Raw genomic sequence first — 26,835 nt, forward strand, 5'->3', positions numbered from 1 at the left:
GGTGCATGCAGGAGCAAGTGATGAACTGTCATTGAAAACTTGATTTAACCACTTCAATACAGGGCACTTCCCCTCTTCCTGCCCAGGCCAATTTTCAGCTTTCAGCTCTGTTACACTTTGAATGACAATTGCACGGTCATGCAACACTGTACCCAAACTACATTTTTATAATTTTCTTCCCCCAAAAACTAAAAAAGTTTTCCTTTGTTTCTGGTATAAAATTGAGTTTTCTTCTTCACTGACGGGCTCGGATGAGGCTGCATTAATGGGCACTTATATGCAGCACTGAGGAGCACTGACAGAGGTCACTGATGATCACTGCACCGATAGGCGGCACTGATGGGTACTGATAGGTGGCACTGATAGGTGGCACTGATGGGCAATAATAGGGGCCCTAATAGACGGTGCTGATGGGCACTGATTGGCGACACTGATGGGCACTAATACATGGCACTGATAGGCAGCACTGATGAGGAGGCACTGACAGTCATTACTGATGGGCACTGATTGGCATCTGTGAAGTGCACTGACAGGCGTTACTGATGGGCACAGATTGGCACTTTGATGGGCACCGAATGCCACTTTGATGGGCACTGATTGGCATTTTGGTAGCCACTAATTGGCATTTTGGTGGGCACCTCAGATGAGGGCTGCACTGATAATTAATGTGCTGATTATCAGTGCAGACCCCCCCCCCCCCTCTGTCAGGAGAGCCATCGATCGGCTATCCCTGTCAGCACAAAGTGAGAAAAGCCATTTACCGGAACTTCCTGGTTACCGCTGTGATCAGCTGTGATTGGTCACAGTTGATCACCTGGTTAAGAGCTACGTCATAGGCTCTTTACCACGATCGGAGATGCGGGTGTCAGAGCGACACACAGCACCACCGATCCTTCAATCCGCAATAGGGCGGGAAGTGGATAAAAAGCATGTCGTAGCAAAACAAAAAAAAAACATATTAAGTACATTTCTGGAATACACACTCATTTCATCATGCTTTCTCCCTTTAGGCATGCTCCAGGAACAGAAAAAATATTATATTATTGTATTGTAGCATGTTCCTACTTTCCTTTGTGGCATAACAAATACATGTTATGCCCCCCTGAGGATGATACAAAATTTCCCTTGTATCGTCACGCATAGGGGAGGGGACAGGACGGTGCAGGAGGCAGTTGAACTGCTTCACAGAGAAGGGAAACACGATCTCATGTAAAACCCAGCAGCTTAAGGCAAATAATAGGACGGTGCACTAAACGCACCTAATCCATGAAAGATAACCATTTTTTTGGTATAATGTGAAAGATGATGTTACGCCAAGTAAATAGATACCCAACATATCACACCTTAAAATTTCGCACACAATGGCGCCAAACTTCAGTACTTAAAAATCTCCATAGGCGACGCTTTAATTTTTTTTACAGGTTACATGTTTAGAGTTACAGAGGAGGTTTAGTGCTAGAATAATTGTTCAGGCACTGCAAAGATGCCACAAAATGTTTCCACAGCTGGACCTTAGCTGCCAAATTTCTAATGTTTGTTATTGGGAAAATGTTGCTTTGTGTCTCCAACTTTGTAGCCAGTAACTTTGCCCTGGCATTGTAAAGGTGCCACACAATGTTCGCACAGCAGGACATCAGCTGCCGATGTTTTAAAGTTTGCTGCAGGAAAATTATGTATTACACCTTTGCAGCCTATTTCAGTGCTCAGGCATTTTAAATTCTTTGTGGGTATTATCTCTTAGATAATGCCCTTTAATTTTTTTAAAGGGGAGTTCCAGGCTTTTTAATGTTTATTATTATTTATTACAAAAATTGTAGCTGCTGGCTTTTAATAAACATGCACTCACCTGCTCCATGGTCCAGCGACGCGCCGGCCAGAGCTTCGCTCCCCCCCCCCTCTCCGGCCAGCGTCTTCATTTTTAGTGTGGGCACCCGGCCGTGACAGCTTTTGACTTCACGGCTGGGCACTCACTGCGCATGCGCGAGCGGCGCTGTGTACTGTGATTATTCTGGCGATCGCCTGGGACCTGTCATGTGTCCCAGGCGATCGCCTACAGGGAGGGGCCGCTGTAGGCGATATGACGTATCGCCTAGGCGGTCCCTGGGCGGAAGGAGGAAGTGGGACAGGAAGTCCCACTCCTCCTAAAGTCCCCACTCCCCCCCCCCAAAAAATGACATGCCAAATGTGGCATGTAAGGGGGCAAGGAGTGGATTCTTCATGCAACCTAACCAAACTGCTTCCATACTGTACAGCCACTGTAATATATTTGTGGCTAATGTCTCTCAAATATTAAACTTTAATATTCATTGCAAGGTGAAAAAATGCCTCATCACCCCCTCTTGCATTGAGACTTAACCAAGCTACTTACATACTACCCAGCTACTTTACAGTCACTGTAATATATTTGTGGCTACTGTCTCTCAAATATTAAACTTTATTATTCATTGCAAGGTGAAAACCTGCCTCGTCACCCCCTCTTGCATTGAGACTTAACCAAGCTGCTTACATACTATCCAGCTACTTTACAATATTTGTGGTTATTTGCTTTTAAAAAAATATGCTCTAATATTTATTTCAAGATAAAACTTACAGTGTATTTCCCTCTTACATTGCTGCCTTACCAGGCTATTTATGTACTGTCTAGCTACTATGCAATATTTGTGGCTATTGTCTCTCAAATAGTACACTCTAATGTTTATTTAAAGATAAAATGTACCTTTTATACGAACAAATGGCAACCGCTCTAAGACAATGCATTGTGGTGCTATAAAAAATAATCTCACAAACTATACTATTACACTGTTGTGCCACTAGCCAATTTTGAGGGCAATTTTATTAAGATTAAATGTTACTAAAACTTTTAAATTAGTTGTGGCTGCCACTTCCACCATTAAATTCAGGCCTCTTACCACTGGAAAAAAAACAGGTGTTGTAGACAAAACTACATAAAAAAAGACATTCAAAGTATGTAATGCCAGAATACGGTGTCAATGACATGGCATGAGAAAATTGCAGTTTCATAACACCACATACATCTTTAAAGCAGAGTTCTGCCTGCAATAAAAATAAAAATAAGGACACTTACCCGTCCAGGGCGCCCACGATGTCCTCATCCGAAGCTGACCCGTCCCTCGGCTCTGGGTGGAGGCGCCGGCATCTTAAGTGAGGGAATCAGGTAGTGAAGGTGCCACCGGAGGGGGGAAGGAGCCAGATAAGCAGACGTTTATTTTTTGGGTGGAACTCTGCTTTAGGGATTCAACAACGACCACCACCCTGTGAATCAACCCTATCATATTCACTCATCCCTACTTACAATCATGTCCACAGTGAAAAGGCTGTGAGCAAAGGCCAAAAACATCACCTTCCAGCTGTTATCTGTTCTAAAAGTGTTGCAAAAAATTTCTTTTTTGTAATGAGAAATCTTTCTTTATTCAAAAGACCTAACAATAACTAAAAGAAGTAGACAGCTGTGCTATTCAACGCACTTTGTAGTTATCCTATCAAATAAGAAAGAAAGGAAAATGAGGGGGACAAACACAGTCATTTGGAAATACAATATAACCTTAATGTTTTTTAGAACCAAGAAAGGCAGCTATCTTCACTGTGGTCTGCTCTGAGAATTATGTTTTGCTACAATGCAATTGGTCTTTAGAAATGGAAATGCTATCTGTATATAAGATGTCTCAATCAATGTATCAATTCCTGGAAAAGATATTCATCTAGTATATGAGATATGTTTACTACAGTGGAACTCTAACAGGTCACCTTTTTTTAAATATCATTATGGGCCTAGAAAAAGAAGTGATAACAAAGAAAATTATCATATAGTGAGAATGTTTTTGCAAGCTGTCTGGAATGTCAAAAGAAATGTGAGCTTTATTTTAAAGTAGACCAAAAAAAAAATTAGGGTTCTATTTATTAAGGTTTCTTTCCACTGGAGAAATGTGTGACTTTCAGGTGAAAGTTGTGTCAGGCCTCGTACACACGACCGAGAAACTCGTCGTAAAAGAAACATCGTTTTCCTCGACGAGTTGCTTGTCAGGCTTGTCGAGAATCTTGTCAAGAATTCTTTGCGTACACACTGTCAAGACAAAATCTCGTCGTTCTCAAACACAGTGACGTACAACACGTACAACGGCACTATAAAGGGGAAGTTCGATTCCACTGGCGCCAACCTTGGGGCTGCTTTTGCTAATCTCATGTTACTGCGTGTTAAGTAAAAGTTTGGTAAGAGACAAAACATCTCCAGTTCAGTTAGGTTTGATGGTTGCCGAGCATGGACAGCTCGCTTCAAATCACCCCACAGATGTTTAATGATATTCAGGTCTGGGGACTGGGATGGCCATTCCAGAACATTGTACTTGTTCCTCAGCATAAATGACTCAGTAGATTTTGAGCAGTGTTGTGGGTCGTTGTCTTGTTGAAATATCCAGCCCCAGTGTAACTTCAACTTTGTGACTGATGCCTCAACATTATTCTCAAGAATCTGCAGATATTGAGTGGAATCCATGCGACCCTCAACTTTAACCAGATTCCCAGTACCGGCACTGGCCACACAGCCCCACAGCACGATGGAACCTCCACCAAATCTTACTGTGGGTAGCAAGTGTTTTTCTTGGAATGCTGTGTTCTTTTGCCGCCATGCATAACGCCCCTTGTTATGACCAAATAACTCTATCTTTGTTTCATCCGTCCACAGCACCTTATTCCAAAATGAAGCTGGCTTGCCTAAATGTGCGTTTGCATAACTCAAGCGACTACGTTTGTGGCGTGTGTGCAGAAAAGGCTTCTTTTGTATCACTCTCCCATACAGCTTCTCCCTGTGCAAAGTGCGTGGAATTGTTGAAGGATTGACAGTGACACCATCTGCAGCAAGTTGATGTTGTAGGTCTTTGGAGGAGGTCCGTGGGCTGTTTTTGACCGTTCTCAACATCCTTCACCTTTGCCTCTCCAATATTTTATGTGGCCTGCCACTTCTGGCCTTAACAAGAACTGTGCCTCTGGTCTTCCATTTCTTCAATATGTTCCTCACAGTGGACACCGACACTGCGATAACTTTTTGTAGCCTTCTCCTAAACCATGATGTAGAACAGTTTTTGTTTTCAGGTCATTTGAGAGTTGTTTTGAGACCCCCAGGTTGCCACTCTTCAGACCAGAGTCAAAGAGGACAACAACTTGCAATTGGCCACCTTAAATACCCTTTCTCATGATTGGATGCACCTGTCTATGAAGTTCAAGGCTTAATGAGCTCACCCAACCAATTGTGTGTTCCAATTAATCAGTGCTAAGTAGTTACAGGTTTTTAAAATCAACAAAATGACAAGGGTACCCAAATTTATGCACCTGTCTAATTTCACTTTGATGCTTATTGCGCATTTTCTGTTAATCCAATAAACCTCATTTCACTACTGAGATATTACTGTGACCTTCAGTTATTTGATCAAAATTAAATTGCTGACCCAAACACCCAAATATTTATAAATGATAATCTTGGAAATTGTCTGGGGTTCCTAAACGTTTGCATACAACTGTACATTGGAGACAGAAAAAAAACTTGCTAAAAGTTTTATTCTAATATCAAGATTTTTTTAATCAAGCATCACTTGCAGCAGTGCATATGGAAAAAGATATTGACACTGATGTAAGTCAAATATGTGGCTCCACTGCACTGGGCTTTTTTTCTGTGGGGGCGTAAATCGACCCTATTGCTACAGTAGGTGAACCCGATTTTGTGTCAATCTCGCTCTCTTTCTCGGCGAGATTGAGCACCTACGAGCCCCATCGCGGGAGCCAGCGCCGAGCTGGCTTGCCGCGATGGAGACAGAGCCGTCATAGAAGCAACGGGAGATCCGACTTGGATTCCCGCCAATTCTACACGTGTGCGGCGTTTGTTATGAATCCTGAGGGGGAAGTCCCCGCCGGATTTTAAATAAAAATCCGGCATGGGTCCCCCCTCAGGAGCATACCGGGCCCTTAGGTCTGTTATGGGTTGTAAGGAGAGCCCCCCTACGCCGAAAAAACGGCGTAGGGGGTCCCCCTACGATCCATACCAGACCCGTATCCAAAGCACGCTACCCGGCCAGCCAGGAAGGGAGTGGGGACGAGCGAGCGCCCCCCCCCCTCCTGAGCCGTACCAGGCTGCATGCCCTCAACATGGGGGGGTTGGGTGCTCTGGGGCAGGGGGCGCACTGCGGCCCCCCCCACCTCAGAGCACCCTGTCCCCATGTTGATGAGGACAGGGCCCCTTCCCTGGCCGTTGGTTGTTGGGGTATGCGGGCGGGAGGCTTATCGGAATCTGGGAGCCCCCTTTAATAAGGGGGCCCCCAGATACCGGCCCCCCACCCTAAGTGAATGAGTATGGGGTACATCGTACCCCTACCCATTCACCTGCAAGAAAAGTGGTAAAAACACAAATAAACCACACAGTGTATTAAAATATTTTATTTTTCTGCTCCGGAGGCCCCCCCTGTCTTCTTTATTAGCTCTTTTACCAGGGGGAGCTTCTTCTTTGACGTCTTCGGGTGGGTGGGGGCCGCCGTCTGGTTCTCTTCCACCGCCGGGGGGGGTGGCTTTTAAAAAAGCCCCCACCCCCCCGGCGGGTTTCCTCCGGCGTCTTCGGCGGGGCTCTTCTTCTTCCGCTATCCCGACGGGTCTTCTCCGCTATCCGGGGGGTCTCGCCGCTCTCCGCTGTTGACTCGTCGCACCCCGGTTCTTCGTCTCGCAGTCCGGTCCCTTCTTCCGTGCTGTACGTCTTCTTCCGTGCTGTGAGTTCTTCTTCCGCGCTGTGACGTCATGTTCTTCACTTCTCTTCTTCTCCCGATGTTGACTCGCCGGTCCTCCTCGCTGAAATGGCGGATGCGCGCCTTGCATCGGACCTATATAGGCCTCACAGTCCCATCATGCTCTGTACCTACCCATGTGATACCTACCCACGTGGGTAGGTATCACATGGGTAGGTACAGAGCATGATGGGACTGTGAGGCCTATATAGGTCCGATGCAAGGCGCGCATCCGTCATTTCAGCGAGGAGGACCGGCGAGTCAGCATCGGGAGAAGAAGAGAAGTGAAGAACATGACGTCACAGCGCGGAAGAAGAACTCACAGCACGGAAGAAGGGACCGGACTGCGAGACGAAGAACCGGGGTGCGACGAGTCAACAGCGGAGAGCGGCGAGACCCCCCGGATAGCGGAGAAGACCCGTCGGGATAGCGGAAGAAGAAGAGCCCCGCCGAAGACGCCGGAGGAAACCCGCCGGGGGGGTGGGGGCTTTTTTAAAAGCCACCCCCCCGGCGGTGGAAGAGAACCAGACGGCGGCCCCCACCCACCCGAAGACGTCAAAGAAGAAGCTCCCCCTGGTAAAAGAGCTAATAAAGAAGACAGGAGCAGAAAAATAAAATATTTTAATACACTGTGTGGTTTATTTGTGTTTTTACCACTTTTCTTGCAGGTGAATGGGTAGGGGTACGATGTACGATGTACCCCATACTCATTCACTTAGGGTGGGGGGCCGGTATCTGGGGGCCCCCTTATTAAAGGGGGCTCCCAGATTCCGATAAGCCTCCCGCCCGCATACCCCGACAACCAACGGCCAGGGTTGTCGGGAAGGGGCCCTGTCCTCATCAACATGGGGACAGGGTGCTCTGAGGTGGGGGGGGCCGCAGTGCGCCCCCTGCCCCAGAGCACCCAACCCCCCCAACCCCCCCATGTTGAGGGCATGCAGCCTGGTACGGCTCAGGAGGGGGGGGGGCGCTCGCTCATCCCCACTCCCTTCCTGGCTGGCCGGGTAGCGTGCTTTGGATACGGGTCTGGTATGGATCGTAGGGGGACCCCCTACGCCGTTTTTTCGGCGTAGGGGGGCTCTCCTTACAACCCATAACAGACCTAAGGGCCCGGTATGCTCCTGAGGGGGGACCCATGCCGGATTTTTATTTAAAATCCGGCGGGGACTTCCCCCTCAGGATTCATAACAAACGCCGCACACGTGTAGAATTGGCGGGAATCCAAGTCGGATCTCCCGTCGCTTCTATGACGCGCTTGCTGGGATGTGCTGTCACTATTCCAGTGAGTGCAAGATGTCGGCGAGATCTCGGCACCATGTCGCCGAGTATCAGCGCGACGCTGTCGTGCTAAAAGCACAATATCACAAACACCTACTGTAGCATCTTAGTCTGTGAAGTAGGTGCCAGAACAAACGTAGTGCCATCCCTCTGGAGAAAAGGTGTGCATAGGCCAGGGGTGTCCAAACTTTTTTAAAAGAGGGCCAGATTTGATGAAGTGAACATGCGTGAGGGCCGACCATTTTTGCCTGACATTCTTTGAACCATTAAAATTTGGTCTAAGTATGTTTGTCCGAGCACCAATACACTGCCCAACAAGAATTCTCCTGCCTTTGTGGCTGTGTGTGGTGAAGAGTTGAGCTTGGGCGTGTTATTTGTATCTATCTAGATATCTATAGATATCTATATAGATATATATCTATATAGATATATATCTTTTGTGGCCCCAGTGAATCCCCGAGCGCCGCTCAACACTAAGGATGAGCTCGGGAGTGTTATTTTATGTATACCTTATTTATTAGCGTATAAAACTTTAAGAGTTAAGTTTCAGGGGAAAAAAAATCTATTTTAGATAAAAAACTGTGAAGCAAAAAAAGGGTCAGTGCCCATGAATGCAGCCTCCCCATTGCCATGAATGCAGCCTCCTCATTGCCATAAATTCAGCCTCCCTATTGCTATGAATGCAGCCTGATCCATGCCCATTTGCAGCCTCGGAGGGGACAGGGAGGGGGCGGGACGAGCGCTAACAGATTACATGCAGGAGAATATCCTGTTTTCTCGGCAGCCTCTTTAACACCAAGTCCTGCCTTCTATGATAGACAGAACAGTCGTCCAATGGCAGCTCAGGAGACAGAACTTCCTAGTACAGATGCCGCTGAGTAAGCGCTTGTTATGCCCCCTCCCTGTCCCCTCTGAGGTAGCGCCAACAAATACAGTATATATCTTTAGTAGCCCAGTGGCCGCAAAAGATATATATATCCAAATTACCAGGGGGGGCCACATTAAACCGGAACAAGGGCCGCATTCGGCCCGCGGGCCGGACTTTGGACATGCCTGGCATAGGCAGTGCCAGGGGGAGTGCTGTGATCACTATGAGAGGTAATAGACTACATTTCTCATCATTCCTTTCCTTCACAGACCCTATCCATAAAGGCTTTTGTCTATCTTATTATTTTGTCAAATATATAATGCTTATTTTTCTTTGAAAAACATAGCTTTCATAAATCTCTTGTGATGAAAGAGAACTGTGGTCTGAAGGACATGTTTTGCTGAATGCATTGACCAACATTCTAAGTATCATTTTATTGCTTTTCAAAATCTATTTGATTGTTTCCCAGATAAATACTGGTAATGACACAGCAAAAATAAAATTTTCGAAAATCACATTTCATACCAAGCTGTTTTTTTAAGTCACAACAACAAAATGGTTCTCTTGTTATGTTAGACAAGTGCATTTATTTGCAAATTGCTATGCAAGAGGTATACAGCGTTTATGCAAAATCACAAGTCATAGTAATCAATGAATTTGTATTTGCCAGGTATTTATGGGGCCTTTGAGTCTTCCTTCCATTTAGTTGATGGAACAAGTTACAGTATATCAGATCATTATGTTCTCACACTCAGCCATTTCAGTCTTTGCCAAGGATTACTTTCACTAATAAATCTGTAATGCAGGATATCATAACTTAAAGAATGAAAATTTGATCCAAGGAAATAAAAAACAGAGGCTAAACGAGGCAGCTAACTGTCTTATTCACATTAGGGGCAGTTAGGCTGTTTGAGTCTAATTTACTAAATTGTGAATAAATCTATAGTTATGTGCAATGAAGAAAGCTTGAGTCTCGCTTACATAATTTAAAGTGATTCTCAGGCCGCGTACAGACGAGCATACATGTACGATGAAACCGGTCCGCCGGACCGTTTTCACTGTACATGTCTGCCCGGGGATTTCTCTATGGTGGCTGTACTCACCATCATACAGAAATCCGCGCGTAAACAATACGCGAGGCGTGTCTGCGCTGTCGCCGCTACGATGACGCGGCGACGTGGGCGGCCCTGCCAGTTCAATGCTTCCACGCATGCGTCAAAGTCATTCGACACATGCGAGGGATGGCGGGCGCTCGGACATGTACGGTAGGTCTGTACAGACGACCGAACATGTCCGAGCGGGCAGGATTTCAGCGGGCTGTTTTAAAACAAGTCCAGAAATATTTGCCCACTGGAAAAAGGCCCGGCGGGCAAATGTATACTGGAATCCTGTCCGCTCGGGCCTACACACGACCGAACATGTCAGCAGACATGTTTGGTCGTGTGTACGGCCCATAAAAGCAATTTTTTTTCTTTAAAAAGATGTTATACTTTCTTGTCTGTGCAATGATAGTGCACAGAGAAGCCCCTTACCACCTCTTTGGTGTACCCCTACCTTTATTGTTTGTTCCTTCTTCCCACAAGTTCCCTCTCAGCAAGCCAAGTGTTGCACGTACTACCAAGCCAGGCTGTGTACATCCATAGACACACACAGCGCTGGTAAGCCCCCACTCCCTCCTCACAGGTGTTTTATTGACAACAGCAGGAATCTATGGTTCCTGCTGCTCGCAGTCTCCTGTGAATCTAGGAGGTAGAGAGTGGTGTTTCTGTCGGATCAGTGAGAGGAGTCAGGTAAGTGTTTAGAGATGGGGGAACAGTTAGATGGGTGTTTTTTTTTTTTTTAATGCAGAGGATGCACAAAGGGGAAAAAAACTGTTTAAAACCACTTTAAAGCTAAACTCTAGGTATGATATTTATTGCACGGTTACATTGGTCTACCATATCTGATACATGAGCAATTGGCGTGGAAGCTGCAAATCACTGTAGTAGTCAGCTTCCCGACCCTGGGCTACATTCTAGATCTTGAGCAGCTTCTGTAACCACAGGGGGGCTGCTCACCTGTCACCACCACCATTTATATAATTTTTTTAATGAATACAAACAGGGGTCAAGTCCTGGGGAAAAAAGTGTGGGAACTCCCACCCAAGATCCACTCCCCCACCAAAAAAAATAAACAATTATGGGGGTGGGTGGTATGTAGATGAGAGGGTTGCGGAGTGTATGGGGTGGGTAGTATCAAATACACCACTGACCAGTGGCAGGTAATTAACCCCTTTGTGCTGCATTAGTGACACCAGTGTCAGTGTTTATGAACCCTTTCATGCTGTGCCAAATAGGGGTAATAAACACTGGTGTCACCAATGCATCAGTGGAAGTACATTAACCCCCTCATTGCTGAATACCATTGTATATTAATCCCCCCCCCCGCCCCCCCAAGAAGCAAAAACGTCAGACAGTTAACATAGCTAAGCCACCGTGATACAACACTGTCTTAGGTAAGTTAGGTCTCCACAACTGCACCTCTGGACCCCTTTACATTACATAGCACCGCGTCTCTGGACCCCTTTACATTACACAGCATGCTACACCTCTGGACCCCTTTACATTACATAGCACCTTGCACCTCTGGGCCCCTTTACATTACACAGCAACCTGCACCTCTGGGCCCCTTTACATAACATAGCACCCTGCACCTCTGGACCCCTTTACATTACACAGTCATTGTACCTCTGGACCCCTTTACATTACACAGTCCTTGTACCTCTGGACCCTTTTACATTACACAGTCCTTGTACCTCTGGACCCTTTTACATTACACAGCCCCCCACAGCTCTAGACGCCTGTATGTTACACAGACACCCCCCCTAACAGTTATGGACCCCCTGCATGTTACACAGACCTCCTACAGTGCAGACCCCCCCCTTTCAGTACAGATTCCCCCCCCCCATTCAGTATCAGTACAGATTCCCCCCCCCCATTCAGTACACACACCCCCATTCAGTACAGATTCCCCCCCCCCATTCAGTACACACACCCCCATTCAGTACAGATTCCCCCCCCCCATTCAGTACACACACCCCCATTCAGTACAGATTCCCCCCCCCCCCATTCAGTACACCCCCCCCCATTCAGTACAGATTCCCCCCCCCCCCATTCAGTACACACACCCCCATTCAGTACAGATTCCCCCCCCCCCCATTCAGTACACACACCCCCATTCAGTACAGATTCCCCCCCCCCCATTCAGTACACACACCCCCATTCAGTACAGATTCCCCCCCCCCCATTCAGTACACACACCCCCATTCAGTACAGATTCCCCCCCCCCCATTCAGTACACACACCCCCCCATTCAGTACAGATCCCCCCCCCCATTCAGTACAACCCCCCCCCATTCAGTACAGATTCCCCCCATTCAGTACAACCCCCCCCCATTCAGTACAGATTCCCCCCCATTCAGTACATACCCCCCCCCCCAGTACAGATTCCCCCCCCCATTCAGTACACACCCCCCCATTCAGTACAGATTCCCCCCCCCCATTCAGTACACACACCCCCATTCAGTACAGATTCCCCCCCCCCCCATTCAGTACACACACCCCCCCCATTCAGTACAACCCCCCCCCCTCCCATTCAGTACAGATTCCCCCCCATTCAGTACAACCCCCCCCCCCCCCATTCAGTACAGATTCCCCCCCATTCAGTACATACCCCCCCAGTACAGATTCCCCCCCCCCATTCAGTACACACACCCCCATTCAGTACAGATTCCCCCCCATTCAGTACAACCCCCCCCCATTCAGTACAGATTCCCCCCCCCCCATTCAGTACACACACCCCCATTCAGTACAGATTCCCCCCCATTCAGTACATACCCCCCCCCCTCTTCAGTACAGATTTCCCCCCACCCCATTCAGTACATACCCCCCCCCCCAGTACAGATTCTCCCCCCCCATTCAGTAACCTTTATGTACCTGAGATGATCGGGACATGCCAGACACCTGTGAACCTGTCGGATCCCCTCCCCCTGTGTAGACATACAGGAGGAGGGGGAGGCGGGCCGCTTCACTCAGCTGTGCCGAGACTGATCAGAGCACGGAGAGCAGGGAGGGATCTGACGGCCGGGTGTCACTACAGTGTGGTTCGCACCCCCGCAAAGCCACACTACCTCAGGCTCTTCTCTCCGCGTGTTTTCTAAAAATTGCGCGCCGCTGCCTAATCCCGCCCGCTGTCTCTGAACCCGCCCGCTCAGCCTCGCTGTCTGTTCAGTCGTGCGGGGGGTGGGCGCCTGCCACTCCGCTGCTTAACCTCATAACCTGCCTGCAGTCTCCGCTTAAATCGGAGGGGGGGCGCCGGCCTGACACCCCCAGTGTGTGCCCCCCCCGCTCCTCACTTAGTAAACACTGCATTCATTTCACTCCTATTCTCTGCTCGAGTCCTGCAATGGGAACGCGCGTTCCTGCTGTAAAAAAAGTGCAGGGACGTCGTTCCCACGCGTTCCCGCAGGACTCGAGCCCTGAATACAAACCATTCTGTGATTGGATGAGGTGGAGATTGTGACATTGCAACCCCGCCTCTCCACCTTGTCCGGATAATTCCTTGTATTAAAAAAAAAGAAGTTACACATGAGTTATGGAAAATAACGTATTTATACTGATAAATGTATGCTTTGCTTAAGGTATGGCATTTACCAACTTTCCAAAAGATTAATTGGTGATGCTTGGCATATTGTACAATGAACACTTCTGATTTTCTAATTTCCTCCACCCTCTAAACATGACAGCATCAAATACAACATTAATAATAATGGTCCACATGTGTTAGTCAGGCAGAGTGATCTCCATTCTTGGCTGCAAGGAATAGTGCAAGGAATAGTTGTCATCAATAGGTGTGAGGCTTGACTCTGTCCAGCTGCCAGCGTTTCAGCTGGGTGATTTGTAACAATTCTCTGTCTCACCCCATCCCCTCCCTCTCTGTCATACCCTCTCCTTCTCTGTCGCCCCCCTCTGTCACACCCCCACCCCCCTCTCTGTCACCCCCCCACCCCCTCCATCTCTGTCTCACCTCCACCCCCTCCCTCTCTGTCACCCCCCTCTGTCTCACCTCTGAGGAGAATCTCGGAGCCATCTGTAGGTGATCTCCAGCTCCCATTCCTGATTGGCTAGAAACTCTGAATCTCCCAGTGCCCAGAGAACTTCCAAGACATTCAGCATCCGTTCTCTGTATTCCAAGATTTCCTCCAAATTCCACTCCAAATCGCTCCCAAAATCAGGGTCCTTGGACAGCCTCTCTAAAAACAGCCCCAGACAACCATAGCCAAAGCTTTCTGTTGGGCTGTTGTCCGCTGTCCACGGGTACAATTGGGCTACATACCAGCAAAGGGCTTTGTAGCTCTCGTCCAACCGCATCTCTGCTGGACCAGCCTGCTTAACTCAGATTTCCATTCCTTGTGCGGTTGTTTCCCCCAAAAACACCATTCGCACTTCATATCATCCCAGCGGGACCTGCATCTCTTGCAACCTCCTTCAGAATTTCTCTTTCATGGTGGCTGGCATCTGTGCCTCTCCTTCCCTGCTATCTGGACCTTGAATCCAGGTGGAGGTTTGGATGTCCCAGACTGCAGGAAGAATCTCACTGCTAGCCACCAATGTAATGGAACGTCCCACACTCCGCTTGAGTGGTTCTGTCAATATGACTCCAGTCTGAACATAGATATCAGATATTATAGCTGCATATTGCAACCAAGAACTAGGCATGACTCGTTTGGCTGCAAAGCTGGAACTCTTTATTTGAAACTCAGACACATATTTTTATATCTCACAGGAGGACATCCCCCTCCTGTTAATATTACCCTAACAATACAACCTGTACACAGGAATATAATTACAACAACCAACATATACTATAAACATTAACCACTTAACGCCCGCCGCACGCCTATTTACGTCCACGGAATGGCACGTACAGGCAGATGGGCGTATATATACATCCTTGCCTTCTAGCGGGTCGGGGATCCGCGGGTCGGGGATCCTGCGTGCGGCGGGCGTATTCCCGCGGGGAGCGATCCGGGACGACGGCGCGGCTATTCGTTTATAGCAGCTCCGTCGCGATCGCTCCCCGGAGCTGAAGAACGGGGAGAGCCGTATGTAAACACGGCTTCCCCGTGCTTCACTGTGGCGGCTGCATCGATCGAGTGATCCCTTTTATAGGGAGACTCGATCGATGACGTCAGTCCTACAGCCACACCCCCCTACAGTTGTAAACACACACTAGATGAACCCTAACTCCTACAGTGCCCCCTGTGGTTAACTCCCAAACGGCAACTGTCATTTTCACAATAAACAATGCAATTTAAATGCATTTTTTGCTGTGAAAATGACAATGGTCCCAAAAATGTGTCAAAATTGTCCGAAGTGTCTGCCATAATGTCGCAGTCACGAAAAAAATCGCTGATCGCCGCCAATAGTAGTAAAAAAAAAGTAATTAATAAAAATGCAAAAAAACTATCCCCTATTTTGTAAACGCTATAAATTTTGCGCAAACCAATCGATAAACGCTTATTGCGATGATTTTTTTTACCAAAAATAGGTAGAAGAATACGTATCGGCCTAAACTGAGGATTTTTTTTTTTATATATATATATATGTTTTTGGGGGATATTTATTATAGCAAAAAGTAAAAAATATTACATTTTTTTCAAAATTGTCGCTCTATTTTTGTTTATAGCGCAACAAATAAAAACAGCAGAGGTGATCAAATACCACCAAAAGAAAGCTCTATTTGTGGGGAAAAAAGGACGCCAATTTTGTTTGGGAGACACGTCGCACGACCGCGCAATTGTCTGTTAAAGCGACGCAGTGCCGAATCGCAAAACCTGGCCTGGGCATTTAGCAACAATATGGTCCGGGGCTTAAGTGGTTAAGTTAATAATCCACCTCGATGACTCAGAGGCGAGTTAGCTTTTAGCTCACAAGGTACAATACACATTATAACAAGTATAAACGCATCCCTCAATGGTTTTCTAGCAGACAGAAAATAGGTGAGTTAATTAGCACCATTAGCAATACAAATAGGGATCTCCCCCCTCCTCAGCCTAGTAGACAAGGGCTTTCCAGATCTCATTCCATATTTCTTTTAACATACATCTGTCCACTGTCCCAAGCTGACAGAGACCACATTCAACCACATTCAAAATACCCTTCAAAATGTTTATATGACTCTCCTGAGTGGATTGACTAACTGTGGGTGGAGGGTTTTCAGCTGCAGAGGATACTTTTGAGACATGCTCTTTGTTTTACTACTCCATGTGAGTTTCTACTTTGTTTTTATCACATTATACACCAGAACCAGTGGGTAGGTGCTGGAAGTAGTTTTTTTGTAGTACAGGTAAATTTAACCAGGCCTAGCTGTAAGTTGTTTATTTTGATCTGTGTGAGCTAGGGGTGGCTCAGAGTAGGCTGGTGACACACAGATAGCATCATTTTTTGGTTACCTTCCTTCTGCTTTTAGGGGATTCTAGAAGGAAGTAGAGGTAGAGAGGTGGAGCTGCCTGGGGTGTTCTAAAGAGCCCCGACCAATCCCCAACCTGTATTGACAGAGGACCTGAGGGGTTCGGGTGCAAGTCAAAGCCTGAGTAACAAATGAGGATATGGACCTAAGGCACAGCGAGGAACTGAGAAGGACAATGGGAGCTAGTGTTGCTGGGAAGTCTTCCAGAGGGATCCACCGGAATGCAGCCATGATGAGATGGGATGGGATGATGAGTGACAGGCACAGTTGGGAAAGCTGGGGAGGCATGCCAGGCCGGACTGGGAGAGTGCAGTCTGAGATGGATGTAGAGCCAGCGGGAGAGACTGTGGTGTCATGGGCAGTGGAGTTGGGCAGCTGCAGCCAGGAGGGCTGGCAGGGCCTGAAGAGGACTGACTGGGAGCAGTAGTCCACCAAGGTCAGCTAGCACTAAAGACTTTCCTATTTTTGCTGCTAGACAAAAGGGGCCCATGATCCCTGCCTGCAAATGGTGGTCGCTAAGGCCTGACAGTCAGAGTTCTAGCTGTACCAGGACTCAAGTATTGTACAGAGAGAAAGTAACAGTCTACAAATAAGCATTGTGCTGGAGGAGATTGTAACTCTAGAAGTGTAAATAGAGGTTTCAACTGATCATCTTATTGATTCCATTATTGATTCTGGCCTTCCCATAATCACATAAGTGAATGTCGGGCTGGGCAGGGTGACAGGTGGACCCAGTGCTGGGACAAGGCCATTTGGTGCCCAGGGCGAAGATGGCAAATTGCCCCCCCCCCCCCCGTTTTTAAGAAAGAATCAATGTCGTTACTGGTGCAGTAAAACATGGTGTCACCCACCCACAATAACTTTTTCCAAATATTTTTTACCCTACTGTTTTCTCTGTGTTTTCCTTTCTTCCCCTTCTCTTTCTCTCTACCCCTTCTTCTTTCTTTCCCCTTTTCTTAGTCCCCCCCATCTCTCTCTCCAGGGCCGGAATTTACATCTCAGGAGCCTATAGGCACTGAACTCTGAAGCGCCCCCCTACCCCAAACAGCATTGCCAACCCACCACAACTTTTTTTTATACACTGAGAAAACATGGAAAATCTACTTTTTTTTTTTCTTGAGAACCTGAAATGACAGCATGCTGCCCAACATTTTGGAGAATAAAATGTACATTGGGGGTGGGGTGTGACAGAGAAGGAGGGGGTGAGACAGAGAAGAAGGGGGTAGGAGGTGACAGAGGGGGGTAGGGGGTGACAGAGAGGGAGGGGGTGGAGGTGAGACAGAGGGGGGTGACAGAGAGGGAGGGGGTGGAGGTGAGACAGAGATGGAGGGGGTGGGGAGTGACAGAGAGGGAGAGGTGGTGAGACAGGGGGTGGGGGTGAGACAGAGATGGATGGGGTGTAAAAGAGAGGGAGGGGAGGGTGTGAGACAGAGATGGAGGGGGTGGGGGGTGACAGAGAGGGGTGGGGGAGGGACAGAGGGGGGAGTGACAGAGAGGGAGGGGGTGGGGTGTGACAGAGAGGGAGGAGTGGGGTGAGACAGAATGGGAGGGGGTGACAGAGAGGGGGTGGGGGAGTGACAGAGGGGGGTGACAGAGAGGGAGGTGGTGGGAGTGTGACAGAGAGGGAGAGTGGGGATGTGACGGGGGGGTGACAGAGATGGAGGGGGTGGGGTGAGACAGAGAGGAGGTGGGGGTGTGACAGAGGGGAGTGACAGAGAGGGAGGGGGTGGGGGTGTGACAGAGAGGGAGGGTGGGGTGTGACAGACCAGTTTCAGCGGACATGTTCAGTCGTGTGTACGGGGCCTTAAAGTAGTAAACAGAACAAAACCACTAGAGTTATCAGAAGATCCAGCATGATTTACCATAAGAGTATAATGGATGTACCTTGTCTTACATGTTTATTACAATAATGATTTATATGAGATATACATTTATATACACTGGACAACAAACATTTTGTTTTGTGAACACTTTTTGGTGTGTATTTTTTTGGCTGCTTCTCCCAAAAATAACCTGTAGTTAACCTATCGCATACCGTTTTATAGGCATCTTCTTTTTTGCAGTCGTACTTGGTGTACTGGATGTTTTTCAAAAACCGTTTCATGTTTTCATACGTTTCATACGAAAACACGTAACATCAAAAAAGTAGTGTCTCTGCTGCTTGGAATTCAGCTTGAATATACCAAGTACTGTTGTCACATATGTGAATCAGACAGCTGTGCAAAAGAATTGCATTACAATAAAAAGTAATGGCCACTCTGAAAGAGTTTGTTACTAGGACAGAAAAATGTAGCACATGAACCACTTGTTGATTTGACAAAGATATTTTTGTCTCCACTTGACATAAAAAGGAAGGTAAAGGTTTCAATTGTTTCCAAGAATAATTGATGCCAAGATTAAGGAAGGAATTTTGGTTGGTCCACAGATCAGATACGTCATTAATGGTAAGCGTTTTAAAGATCTGTTAGTGGTGCCAGAGAAAATCATCTTAAAAGCATTCAAGGTTGTTGTTGAGAATTTTCTTGGCAACTACAGAGCACCAAACCACATTTAGCCATGACAATTGTGCGGTTGTGTACCCAAATTATATTTTATTTTTATTTCTTGCGCTATAAACAAAAGAATAGTGACAAGTTTGAAAAAAACACAATATTTTTTTACTTTTTGCTATAATAAATATCCCATAAAAAAAAAATTGAATTTAACATTTTTTTTTTTCAGTTTAGGCCGATATGTTTTCTTCTACACATTTTTGCAAAAAAAAATCACAATAAGCGTATATTGATTGGTTTGCGCAAGATAGGGGATAGATTTATGGCATTTTTTACTAGTAATGGTGGTGATCTGCGATTTTTATCATGACTATGATATTGCGGCGGACAGATCGGACACTTTTGACACTATTTTGGGACCATTCACATTTATACAGCGATCAGTGCTATAAAAATGCACTGATTACTGTATAAATGTGACTGACAGGGAAGGGGTTAACACTAAGGGGCGATCAAGGGGTAAATTGTTGTGTTTCCTAGGGAGTGATTCTAACTGTAGGATGAGAGGACTCACAAGGGGAGGAGACCGATCAGTGTTCCTGGTGTCTGGGAACACACCATTGGTCTCCTCTCACCTGACAGGACGTGGTTCTGTGTGTTTACACACACAGATCCACGGTCCTGCTCTATTACTGGGCAATCGTGGGTGCCCGGCGGAGATCGCGCACGCCGGGCACGCGCATCGTCTCCCGAGTGACGGAAAGCTCAGAACGAGAGCCCAGAACGAGAGCTGCACCACCCAGCCGTAATTTGATGGCTGGTGGGCGGCAAGTGGTTAATGCAGAAGATGCATTAGGGTAAAAACCATAAGGCTTTATGGTTTATTTTTATGGAAGAAAAACTTTTTTAAAAACGTGTTCTCCAGTGAAACTAAAAAAATATAAACTACCGGTATATTAACTTGGCAAAAAATAATTGTCCATAATAAATGTAGAAACACTTTTCAGACTAATGAAAGTTGATTTCATTTTGGTTGCTAGGTTACAGCCCACCATTGTATAACAGAAAAAGGGAAAGTGGGACTTTAAATGAGGTGCAGACCATACAGGAGATATATAATGAATGTATTAGATATACATACACATGTAGAATCGTAATACAGTACAGCAAGGAGAGTGGTATTGTTGAGAGCAGATTTTTATTGATAACCTCATCAACAAATTATAAAACAAATAATACATGATTATATTTGTGAAATGAACCTAATGATTCATATTGATCCAACTAAATCACACTACACTAGAACATATGGGTTTACGGTAGGGAGCTGATTTGTAATATATCTCAATAAACAATATAATATCAATTCATCATAATTAGAAAAATTAATGTAATGTGTAATATATCAAATCAAACATAGAAATGCATAGTTAGATAAGAAATTTGCCTCCAGAAAGCTCAACACATTTTATGGAGTATATTTCACTTCCTCAGAAGCAGATGCAAATTGGCGTATCTAAAATTATATAAAAATAATATGGTCTTACAATTGACTCAAGTAAAAAAAGGGTAGAGTGGAAAAGGAAAAAGTCCACAAATAATGGGACATAATGCCCTAGTTTACTCACAAATCAGCTCGCTAATCAACATGTGGTTTTGGACTGGAAGCTAGTGTGGGAGCGTCTGCAACAGGAGCTGAGGGAATACTGCCTGTGAACTCCACCGTACAAAAGAGAGGATCTCTGAAACAGTGCGGATCTCCATTTCTCCTCCTTTTTAGTATTAATCCAGGGATGGAGATGCGCAACCACAGTTGATATTCCAGACTACAGTTTGTCAGGTAGCAGACCCCTTTGAGGTTATCTGCAACTTAATGTTAATGTTGTATGTACTGTATGGTATAATTTCTGGTACTTCCATTACATTTTTCTATTTAATGATTTTAAAGTTGTTTGTAGTTTCCATGTGGCTGTATGTACAGGACTCGATGGGTTTGTTCTCTGCTCTCGGGAGCTGTGATGTGCTTTGGGAACCTCCCCCTTTCCCCCCTGCCCCTCCATGGACACGGGGTCTGGGCAGTCCTTTCCCTAGGTGCATCAATGTCACGCCTGCTGCGTTGGACATGTGACGTCAACCCACGTCATGGCATTCTCACCAGCGCTCGCCACACGACGGAGTCTTTTGGCGACTACAGTTGCTCAAGTGGGATGTTCCCCTAGTTTGAGAGTGCTGGCGTGACGTTGGGCGGTACCCGGGTTCACTACACTTCTTTCCTTCCTTTTGTTAGGCTGAGACAGTACTCCAGACAATAGTCACACCGTGAGGTATTTTACTGGATTCATTGCATCTACTGTCCTTTCTATACTTCATGTTGGTGATTTCCTAAGCTCTCATGGGTTTACTTTCTTTGTCTTTTTGCCAAATGGGCACTTACATATCCTTTATAACACTCTTGGGTCTTCATTGTGTCTCATTGGCACTGAGATATACAAGTACACCTACTTTTATGGATGTTTCTTGGGTCTATGTCTCATACACAGATTCCTTGGTGTTCCATTTTGCAGTCTCACAACACATGTTATATAATTATGTAGCGCCTATGTACTTTACAGTACTAGTGCTAGTTAAATTTAAGGGTGTATCAGAGTGTAGTTAAACTCTGATCCAGATTGTTAGTAGCAAAATGCGGTCTGTCTCAGCTTGGTTGTGCTGTGAGCCCATTCTACTGTGCTGGGGTGTTCTTCCAGCCCCGGTGCTGCAGGTGGCAGCAGTGGAGTCAAGGTTTGGGTGCTCTTTCCCAGCAGCCAATCACGAGGGTTTGCCCTCGCTGTGCATGCTGGGGGAGGGGGGGTATTTATGGGGCAGACGCCATTGGTTCTGGGTCTTCTTTGTCCAGTGTGGCGCCCAACTTTAGGGTGGCCACACCACGGCGCCCTGGCGTTATGGCCTAACTGGCCGGGGCGTGCGTGCCATGTGGTGTTCCTGGTTCCGGGGCCCTGCTGGCCCGGAGCATCTGAACAGCGACGGGGACCCAGTGAGTGACTGGGTTCCCACTTTGAAGATCCCAAGCTGTACTGCTGTTTGGTGGGGAGTCAGTCTGAGGAGCGCCATTGAGAGGCTGGCGGTCAAAAAGGGCCTGGACAGACCACCGGGGATAGAGGTAGCCAGACACAGAGGGATTGATCATCTGTCGGTCGGTACCTGGGCGACAAGTTGAAGGAGATCCAGACGTAACTCATTTAAGGAGGCATATCTCCAAGAATCCAACCCAGAGGGGACCTGTGGCAGAGGTATCTTTCTGAGGCTCATTGAGAGAGGTCTGTGGCAGAGACTTTCTCCCAAGTTCAAGTTCACCAAGGAGGGTCTGTGGCAGAGACTTTATCCTACAATTGTCCGAGTGATACTCCGGCTGCCAGGTCAGTGAGAGGGGCCTGTCCGGGTACACTAAACCCGGGAGTGGTGATAAGAAGTGTTACCTTTGGGAGCAGGACTGTTTCCTATCATTAAGCCTGAATCTGCTATTCTCCTATCTTCTTCAGCTTTACTTTCCTCACCACAAGTTTACAGTTTTTACCTGGCTGGGTAATAAAGAGCACAGCAAAGAGCACCTGTCTGGACATTCCCTTACTTCTACTACATGCAATAGGCATTATTCACCCCTAGGAATTTCTGAGGAGCCACGAGGTAACACGGCACCCAAAAATCCAGCAGCTCCACTGGGGGTAATGCTACCATTATATAATTATATACACTACAAATTATCATGCACAATATTTTCCATAGTACAATTCTGGGACTGCTAGACTGTCACCTCCTACTACTCAATGGAGATCTGCACTGGCTTGGAGATCCTCTCTATTGTGCCGTGGCTTTCACAGGCAGTAATCCCTCAGCTCTTGTTGCTGACGCTCCCACATGAGCTTCCAGTCCAATACCACGTGTCGATTCGCAATTTTATTCTGGATGCAAATTCTTATTTAACCATGCATTTCTATGTTTGATTTTATATATTATACATTAATTTTTCTAATTATGAATTGACATTATATTGTTTATTGAGATATATTACATATCAGCTCCCTGTCGTACACCCATACGTTCTATTGTGGTGTGATTTAGTTGGACCAAAATGAACAGATTTTAATAAATAGATGGAATACTGTAATCATTAAGTGTATTTCACAACATTATAATCATGTATTATTTGGTTAATAATTTGATGTTGAGGTTATCAATAAAAATCTGCTCTCAACAATACCAATCTCCATACTGTACTGTGTCACGATTCTACCTGTGTGTGTATATCTTATACATTCATTTTATATCTACTGTATGGTCCACACCTTATTTAAAGTCCCACTTCTCCTTCTTCTGTTATATTATACATAGGGATGTGCCTCATCTAAAGTCCCAACATTTGTCCCCCTTTTTTGTATCGCTCATTTATTGCTTAATGATAGTACTACCTTGCATGCAGTACTTTATTTCAGCTCACACCACCGCAATTCTGTGGTGTGAACTGACATGACATCAGAAATTGGGTATTTTGCCTTGGTGGGTCTGCACTTGAGATGGCTGATAATAACAAAGCATAGGCATGAAAACATTTAAACATAGATATGCACAATTATGGGTCAAGAAACATGTGCAAAGGCAAATAGTCCAATAAAGTTAGAGAGGGTTCCCCAAAACCACAACATTCGCTTTAATCTCTATGTTTTTTTTTATTTTTATTGGTGTGAGGTAAAATTAAAGTGGATGTAAACCCACTCTCATCTTTTCTAAACTACTGCCATGGTGCTGATCTATAAGGATATACATGCCTCCTGCATGTATCCTTACTTGTCAAATATCTTCCCTCTGTCTGTTATAAGAACTGAAAAACTGCAGATTCTGTGGGTGGATCTGTTGTCTGGAGCTCGGTAGGTGGAGTCGTGATGTCACTAACTGACTTCTGCTATGATCACTAACATCCAGTCAAAATCCAGAAAAGTAACCACATGACTTCAGAAAAGGAGTGGGGGTGGGAATTGAAAAATAATGCCTGTCTCCAGGCTAGTGAATGAGTGTAAATAACCTGTCACTCATGGCAAGGGGGCGGAACGGACTAAGGTTTTTCTATGTAAGTCCGTTTTATTTCACTGAACAATAAAAGAGGATTGCTCAGAGCTGGATTAACTCTGTGTGGCAAGACTGGACACAGATGATAGGAAATCTTATACTCTACATTGTGACATCAAAAAAAAAAAAAGGTTTACATCCACTTTAAAGATTACTCCCACTTAGTTATATGTTTTACACCTTTACTTATTTGAAATGTTAAAACATCTTGGAAACTGAACAGCTACATTATGTGACCACAAAAACATGGCCTGATATGGCAGATATTCCTAAAGTTATAGCATTTTCACTTCCTTTGTTAGTTTCAATATAAAGTGTTAGATTTAATAATGGAATAGTTAAATTCCAATCATACCCTAACAACGATACCCCCTTTTTTTCACCTGCACGTGATTGGGTAGCCAAGAAAAAAAAATAAGCTTCTTATTCAGTAAGTTAACTGAAGATTTTCTACTCTTGTAGTTAATCATCTACTATGTGTTCAAGTTCTTTATACATTTGAACAAAGGCTATAACTTACTGTTTGTTGGAATGTGTTTATTTTTAATTTTTGTAATGACGTATTTTAAAACACATATGTTAACTATTCATTTGATACTACCTTTTTTTACTCAATATTACAGTTCTTAATGGATACATTGATATTTAAATCCATTCCTTTAGATGACATCATCAAGGGTCCTTTGTCTGCCTGTTCTAAATGTTACGAGAGTTGAATTCAGCTTCTACAGCGAGACACGATTTATATTGGAGGAGCTGGATATCCCTGAATCATATCTCACCTTCAAAGATGAAATCAACCTGCATAGGCTGAATGAGGAGGAAAAGTTATCAGTGACACTTGTTAACTTCAGTGCCTTTACCAGGTATTATATATACATCCAGGGAAAAAAATTTTTTGAATAAATATCATCTGTATTAAAGTCTTTGCATTATTATCTACATTTTTGCTTTGAAAATTGTAGATAATAATTACAGCAAAATATTTTTATTTTTTATTAAAGCTCGGTTGAAGTCTTGTGCCTTTTTTAATCTTTAGATTCCTATAGCAACATATGTTATGCTTTTTAGCTTTTATTTGCTTTTTTCCCTTAGTGGATATGCACTGCCACAACTGTTTCATGCTTGCATAACCGATGAACCACATCCAATGTCCTCCTAACAAGTATCTTTACAGAGACTAGTACTGTAGAGAAAAGAGAGGGTGTGCCTGACCAAGTCAGTAGTGTACAAGACAGCATGGTCAAGCATTGGTGCCTACAGCACCGTACAGTCACATTTAGGTACAGGGTGCAACTGCATTAATGGAAAATGGAGGCAAGACTTTAATTGGGCTTTAATACTTATAAAAGGGATACATTGAGGCTAATTTATTAAGAACATTTAGAATGTTCTTTACAAATAAATTGTGTGAATATTGACCTAAATTATTCAGTCACGTGTAAATGAAATAACAAACAATGTTGGTAAGCATTCTCAGTTCCTTTAGTAAATATGCTTCAGTGGATCTAAAAATTACTTTAGATACCAATATGAGGTTTTCACGTATACACCAATCAGTTGTTTTTTAAGAAAGTAATGAATATACTACTAGTAGTGATACACCTGCAAATGTATGCAAGAATATTCTCTCCGTTTTAAAGATTTTTTTGGAATTCGTTATTAGATGTATTTTTGTCAACTCATTTAGTGTTTCTCACCTTATCTGAGCATGACATTTTAGCTAAAGATTTAGGGGTTTAGAGATCCCCTGAGGTCTGATAGTACCTGCCTGTGAACTGAGTATAACACAAGGCAAGACCCTTTTCTGTAAGTTCTAAAGGAATGGGGAAATCATTTTTCTTTAGCTGTCCATACTGTAAATGTTGGCACAGGTTCAGAACGGGATAATATTGTTAAGGATAGGTTTTTCAGCATTAAAGTTATTGACAGGTTAAAGGTTACGATTAGGAAGATGATTGGGTCAAGGGTTAAGGTTAGGTTGATTAAACCCAGTGACTATGCTCACTAAGTGCAAAGTAACAACAACCCACCCATTAATATCTTCTGATCACTTCTCTATGGTTCTGTTTGCCATTCGGACTTGAGAGTTCCAACTCTGTGTGAGCACCATGCCAGATGATGTTAGAGCTTACACGGGGTAAACTCCTCTCTCCTTCTCATCAAGTGACAGCGTTATTAGATGGCAATTGGCAATTCTGGTGGAGCACTGCATCCTGGGAGGAGGTCACATGCTGCCCTAAAGCTATAAGCACCTAGTGTTTATCTAAAACTGATGGAACAATGGAGCAACAGGGGAGAGCACAGGAGTTGAGTAAAGCAGGCCATAGATGATGGAATTTTCTTGCCTGCAACCACAGGTTTCAGGGAAGCCATTCGCTTAATTTCTAACTGTGTTAAAAGAGGAATCCTATGGGGCATGGCAAGCTATCCTTTCTGGGAGAACACTGTGATTATCGTCAGCGGCTATATCCACTGGCAATAATCATATCCTAAAAATCTGACATGATGGTTGTACCCTAGTGGATTGATGGATTTACTTGGGTACAATCAGCCTGCCCATACATGGTTCGAATCTCAGCCGATCCCCGCTGAACGGAGCTGAGATTCGAAGCGTCTATGGGCGGCTTTAGAGGGTGCGGAGAGTTGTTCTTAAGAGAGAACCTGTTACCTTTAACTTAATGGGTAAAAAGACAGATTATATCTCTCAATGCTGAGGTCTATATATTATGGTTTGGTTATAGAGGCCCCCCAGACTCCCCAGAGACCTCAGTTGGTCCACTCCAACA

General features: G+C 45.3%; 1 protein-coding gene across 1 annotated transcript in view; it reads left to right on the forward strand.

Annotated features, from left to right (window-relative positions):
- The window catches only part of LOC120914001 (protein prune homolog 2-like), a 238,018-nt gene that overhangs the window by 76,626 nt on the left and 134,557 nt on the right, over nucleotides 1-26,835 (forward strand). The window contains exon 3 of the mRNA XM_040324451.1: nucleotides 24,710-24,912. Within this exon, the coding sequence (XP_040180385.1) occupies nucleotides 24,710-24,912 (203 nt within the window). The remainder of the gene's footprint in view (nucleotides 1-24,709; nucleotides 24,913-26,835) is intronic.

This window comes from Rana temporaria, chromosome 1 (assembly GCF_905171775.1).
Source record: "Rana temporaria chromosome 1, aRanTem1.1, whole genome shotgun sequence".
Lineage (NCBI taxonomy): Eukaryota > Metazoa > Chordata > Amphibia > Anura > Ranidae > Rana > Rana temporaria.